This window comes from Stegastes partitus, unplaced genomic scaffold (assembly GCF_000690725.1).
Source record: "Stegastes partitus isolate 25-593 unplaced genomic scaffold, Stegastes_partitus-1.0.2 Scaffold1949, whole genome shotgun sequence".
Taxonomy (NCBI): Eukaryota; Metazoa; Chordata; class Actinopteri; family Pomacentridae; genus Stegastes; species Stegastes partitus.
The window spans coordinates 88,598-94,958 of record NW_007579680.1 but is presented as its reverse complement, the minus strand read 5'-3'; the positions used below and the strand labels follow the sequence as shown (position 1 = coordinate 94,958).

Here is a 6,361-nt window from a genome sequence, read left to right as displayed (position 1 = left end):
TTCTGATGTACAAATTGAGCTGCTTTCTGCTCTTTTATGCCATCTCATGAATTAAGTAGATCTATAAAGGTAAGAAAATATTGATCATCACCTAAGAGTTCATTCAGTATCTGGACATATTCATGGAGCTGGACCGTTCCCGACCCGCCTGTAACCAGATAATCACACATGTCAGGTTTCTCACAGCCAGACACTTGATCGCTGTTAAGCCGACTGAACTGGGCGATAAGTGTGCATGAACTTCCTTGTAGATTCAGATGGATAAGCTTTACTGGAAGGATTTTAGAGGACGTTTTTGTATTGTTGAAACTTTTACATCTCACATTCAAAGAAATTCAAATCCCTGTAATGAATTGGTTTCCAAGAAGGAGGCGTACAAACAAGCAAGCACAAACAAAAACCTCTGCACGGTCCTGGTTAAGTTTCACCCAGTTATATAATTAGATATTTGCTTGATAAGATACAATTTGTTAAGATTAGGTGAAATCAATACTCTGGGTCAGTGTGCATTTTTACATCCAACTTTGGCCAATAGCAGAGTTCCCTTATATTCCTAAGCAACAGCTAACAATAGAAAGAAAAACCTCTGAAAGCCACTCAGCCTTTGTGCAACGAGACAAAATATCCCCCAGCTTCTTTTTTTTTTTTTATCAGGTATCTCCAAGATAAAACACACACTGTAACAAACATAGCTCTCACAATTGCTAAAAAACCAAATGAAAACAAAATTCTGAAGGTCATGTCACTTCAGTTTTAGCTTCACTGCACAGCTTCACAGCCTTTTAGAACATATTTTATTTTATTTTATTCTATAAAACCTTTAACATGGAAAGCCCTTTGTTGCAAACTGGGAAAAGTGCTATGTCATTTAAATGGTAGCTGTTTATTGGGAACTTCATTTGTAGTTTTTTTTTTTACTTGCATATGATCAAAAAATGACGTCGTTGTGACATTAAAATCCTTTTAATCCTGTTGCATCGTGCAGGAGAAGTTCTGCAGGGAGAACGAGGAAGTTGGACTGAGGCGTGTGAAGAACTCAATCAACAGCTTTATTAGAAGATAAAGGAAGATGTTTTTGATGGCAGGAGGAGCTTTCAATCAAGTCTCAGTGCCACGTTTGTCAAACATGACCTAGATCTTAAACCTACAAACAAAATAGATGCTTTGTGGCTCCAAATGCTGTGTTGACACAGTCTCAGATGTTTGCACCTCCCTGTGTATGTTGATTTATTATTCTCATGCATATTCTTCAAGTGATAGTGATAATAAAAGAGGGTGCGTCCTCAGTTACCAGAAGCAGAAAAACAAATTTAGGTCCTTTCCTGAAGTGGAGGATGTAAAATGTTTCCCATCAGTGCTTTATTGTTATACAGGATGTTTTTTATTGGTTAATATTGCTGATGGATTAATGTGTAAATAGTGTTTTACTTCTGCAGATGTTTGTTTTTTTCACTACTTTATATACTGCTGGGTGGTTAAATCTACAGCAATGCTTCATTTCCTATAAGACCACCATGCATTTGTCGTGTCGCTGTCCTGCATTCTTGTTTTCGGCTGTGCAGAATTTATGAATAGTCTATTTAGCTTAAGAAATTTGGCAGAAAAATTCCAATTCAAACTCACCAGATTTGGAGATTTTTTTTCTGAACCAGAAGGAGATGAAAAATCCAACAAGTAACTAAAGCTGTCAGACGAATAAAGTGGAGTAAAAAGTACAATATTTATCTCTGAGATGCAGTGCAGTGGAAGTATAGCATTAGAGAAAATGGAAAAAGTAAAATCCAAGTGTCTCAAATTTGTACATAAGGACAGTAATTGGGTACATTTATTTAGTTTTGTTTAAACAAGACGAAGTTGATGTTATATGTTTCCTTTCCTGGTCTTTTCTGCATTTCTTTGACTTTTTGTGCACCAATTTGTGGCTTTATAGTAGAAATGTTTTTTATTTATGTTACAGAAAACAAAAAAAGTCAAACAAATGTATATGTTCGCATCCCAATGAGGACACCAGGATCTTTCTGCGTGGAGTTTGCATGTTCTCCCTGTGCAGCGTGAGTTCTCTCCAGGTTCTCCGGTTTCCTCCCAAAAACATGTTGAGGTTAATTGGTGATTCTAAATTGTCCGTAGGTGTGAATGTGAGTGTGCTTGGTTGTCTGTCTCTAAGTGTAGCCCTGTGATAGACTGGTGACCTGTCCAGGGTGTCCCCTGCCTTCACCCTAAGTCCGCTGGGATAGACTCCAGCCCCCCCGCAACCCTAGTGAGGATTAAGCGGTGTATAGATGATGGAATGGATGGATGGGAGCATTGTAAATACAAATAGGCCTCCTTAGACTAAATCCTTTGACCCTCAAGCAGTTTCTCTCTGTTTCTTCGCTCCTGTCACATTTTTGTGAGCCCATTTTTCAGTGCAGTACAAAGTCCTGCCGCTCTATCGAAACATCTACAAGTTCTACATACTATAAATATTTAAATATCTACATTTTTACAACCTCTACACATGCAGCACAGGGATTCAAGAGAGATATTTTGCCGTGCTGATTGTGTTGTCTAACAACTTGCTGACAACATGCTCCCCTGTATACTGTTTTTGAGGCATCCTGTATTCATTTTGTTGATCCAGCATGTTTCGTTTTACTATTTTTTTGGGGGGCAAATTTCTAAAATGGACACGCAGAACAGAGTGATTTTGGCAAAATCTAACATTTTTAAGCTTAGATTTGGTTATTTTTACTAATTAAACCACATGTCACAAATGACATGTTCAAGAAACCCAATGATTCTTTCTCTCTCTTTTTTTGTTTGTTTTTGTTTTTGATGAATGATGTCACCTTGGTATTTAAAAAAAAAGAAAAAAAGAAACATACCTTTTCAACCTATAGTTGGGGTTTAAAGGGTCAAAAAAGTTTTAGTTTTGCCACATCGTGTTGCATTCTTTTGATGAGTTGAGGCGAGGCTTGCAGCTTTTCAACCTCACCTGTCGCACTGGTTTCGTGTCTGGTTTTGCTGTGTGCAATTCAAAACGAAAGCATTCAGTGCATGTGTTTATATAAGATGAGTTCAGGATTTAAAGCATCTGCGTGAATGTCCACAGCACTGCCCTCATCCATGTGATGTGAATAATTGAACGCAAAATACCTGAGCCATGATTGCACAACGCTATTGTGTTGTGCAGCTTAAAAGAAATGAGGTGTGTTACTGCCAGGAATACAGCTTGACTGATGTAAATCCAGCTATGGAACATTTTGTTCATGAAAGGTTTCCTGTTTGAAGATAATTATTTATTGCCGTTCAGCAGATGTCACACTGAGGCTTAAAAAAAATCCTGCAAAATTCAAATCCATCAAAATAAAATCTATATTCTTTTTACAACAGAAAATTTGATTTCAATAATTTTCCTGCATTCAGTTCAGTGGGAATTACAGTGAAAAATAAATCAGTGCAATGATTGTGTCAAACTGTGTCTCTGTGCTGCAAAGAATGTTGGGTTTCATTATTATGCTGAAACAGAAGTTCAGATGAGGCATTTCCAGTATTAAATGTTGTTTTGTTTTTTTTTCTTTTTCTGTAAACTCAAACCAGTTTTGCAGCTTCCCCATTGTTCTGCAGCATTGCATGCATGCCATTAAACTTGGCACAGGTGTTGGTAGGTGTATATAAGGATGCTGCAGGTGGCTGTGGAGACAGAAGGTGAGTTTGGAGCATCATGACGTCCACCAGAATCCTTCTGCTGCAGCTGCTCCTGGTCTCGGCGGCGTCTGCGTCGCATTTCTGGGCGACGACCGGAGGCTTCACTTTTATAGGCAGAAACCCTGATGGAACATACCAGGTGAGACCCATAACTTTTGAATATAGAATTACAGATAAAGTGTGAATCTGTTTCCCTGGTGGGGTCTCTCATCTTGTCACTGATGTTGGACTTTCCAAGTGGTTAAAAAATATATATTTCCAGACATGCTGTTTCAGAATAAATAAAATCTAAAGAAAAATATACTTTTTATATATACGGGTTCGATAGGTGTGAGCAGCTAGATGTCGTGATTTCTTACTGTGGAACTAATTCAATTTTGTGTGTTACATTTTTTTTAATGTTCTTTTACAATTATTATGACTTGTATTATAACAGTTTTCTCTGAAACTTTTCACTTTATCTCAAAATCCAAACAGTGACTTTAATGATATGCCATTTTTTGTTCTATGATTTAAAAAAATAGTAACTTTTTTTTACTAATGGTCTTCTGCTTCTGACATCTTTTGTGTGCCTTGCATGAATTTCACATCAGTTTGTGTGCATTTTGCAGTTCTTTTTTACTGGTTTGCATCTCTTTCTTGTCTTTTTGTGTTTCTTACAATCGTTTTACATCCATTTGTGTTTATTTTATGTGTCTTTTTCACTGGTTTGCATCTGTTAATTTTTGTGTTTTTGTGCCATTGCACTTGTTTTACATTTACTTGTGTTTGATTTGCATTTCTTTTCACTTATTTAAATCTATTTCTGACCTTTTTGATTATCATTAAAGCGGTTTACCACTCGCAGTTTTTTTGCCTGTTGGTCGCTGTTGGATCGACTTGCCACCAAGAAATATTCACCTTCCCTTTACACAGAGCTCTGGACTGGGGTCTCCTGACTCTTTGGGTCCATTCAGCGATCCTTCCATTCATGCCTCTGCTCAGCTGCTTAATTTGATCTTTTTCACAGGTGCGCTTTCGTAACAGAGACACCTTCGATCGCTGCCGCTACTCCCTCAACTGGCATTGCAGCGGTGGCAGCTGTGGCTCAATCTCCAGAAGCCAGAAAACAACGATTGACAATAGCAACAATGGACCACAATTTGACAGGCTGTGGTGTGAAACTGAAACAGTTCAGACAAGGAATGTCCCGAGCGACAAACCTTTTCAGCTGAGGTGAATATTTTTAACTTTAATGATCTAAATACTATTGATGCTGTTCATGATGTGTATTCTTTTGCCTTAAAGTCATCATATCATGAAGTTGTGGTTCTGTTAAACATAAAAGCTGGGAGAAGTGATATTTAAAGAGCCTTGTTTCCACACATACCAGGGCAGACAGCTGTTGCTGGATCGGAACACGTAATGGTGTTATTGGTTGGGATGCGCTCACTCGTGTGGATTTGGGGACAAGATCTGACACCAGAAAGCCAAACAATTCACCAGACATTGCCATTCTGCCTTTCTTCAGGTAAGTTTCCTGATGTTTGCATGAAACTGTTTGCTTCTAACCTGCAAAGTTTGAAAAGTGTACGTGGTGAGTGGATTGTGGAATCGATTTTCCTCCTTTCTTCTTCTCTTTTGACTATAAATTACAGTCACAGTATTTGTGATTTTGCATGTAAACTCCACCAGTGATGGAAAGTAACTAAGTACAAGCGCTCCACCACTGTGCTGAAGTGCAATTTAGAGATGCTTTACTTGAGGATTTTCTTCTTCTGCAATTTTTTCCTTCCACTCAACTGCAATTCAGAGGAAAATATTGTATGTTCAACGCCACTACATTCATCTCACAGTTTGCTTTCTTTTTGGTTTGTGTCTTTTTCTGGACTTTTTGTGTGTGTTTGTAGTCATTTTACATTTATTTGTGTTGATTTTTTAATTTCGGGTTTTTTTTTTTTCTTTTTTCTTTTTTAAAGTTATGGAATATTTTTTGGTGCACTGGTACTTTTACACTTCCACTGCTCACTGTTCATTTTACTTTGACATTTTCTCTTTCTCATTTGTCATTCTACTGTCCGATGTGTTTCTAACTCATGTTTGTGTATTTATTAAAGAGTTCCTGAGAACTGCCCTCGGACTTACAAACTGATGTCCTTTGATCCTGATGGCGACCATGTCCGATGCAGATATGGAAGACTGAGGAACATAGAGTGCAGTAAGTGCGACCAACCTGCAGGCTTCCACTTAGATGAGGTCAGTTGAAAAAGTTAATCTCTTGTTACTTTAATGCACTGATGCTTGGCCTGACTTAACCCCTAAATGTTAACACCATTAGAACTCCTGCACGCTACACTACAACTCATCCACCGCCAATGCCAGAATTTATGCATTCGAGATGGTGGTGGAGGACTACTCGAAGGGACACATCGATCTGTCCTACTCCGATGGATCCCGGTCCCACAGGCATCCATGGCCTGAGAGGAGGAGTAGGAGAGCCCTGTTCCACCCTCAAATGACAACCACATGGCCCCCAACCACATGGCCCTCAACCACACGGCCCACAACCGCATGGTCCACAACCGCATGGCCCACAACCACACGGCCCACAACCACATGGCCCACAACCACATGGTCCACAACCACATGGCCCACAACCACATGGCCCACAACCACATGGTCCACAACTCCATGG

General features: G+C 38.9%; 1 protein-coding gene across 1 annotated transcript in view; it reads left to right on the top strand.

Moving 5' to 3' along the window:
• The first annotated feature begins 6,192 nt into the window (after positions 1 to 6,192).
• The window catches only part of LOC103373313 (uncharacterized), an 8,270-nt gene continuing 8,101 nt past the window's right edge, over positions 6,193 to 6,361 (top strand). The window contains exon 1 of the mRNA XM_008303177.1: positions 6,193 to 6,345. Coding sequence (XP_008301399.1) covers positions 6,193 to 6,345 — 153 coding nt within the window. The remainder of the gene's footprint in view (positions 6,346 to 6,361) is intronic.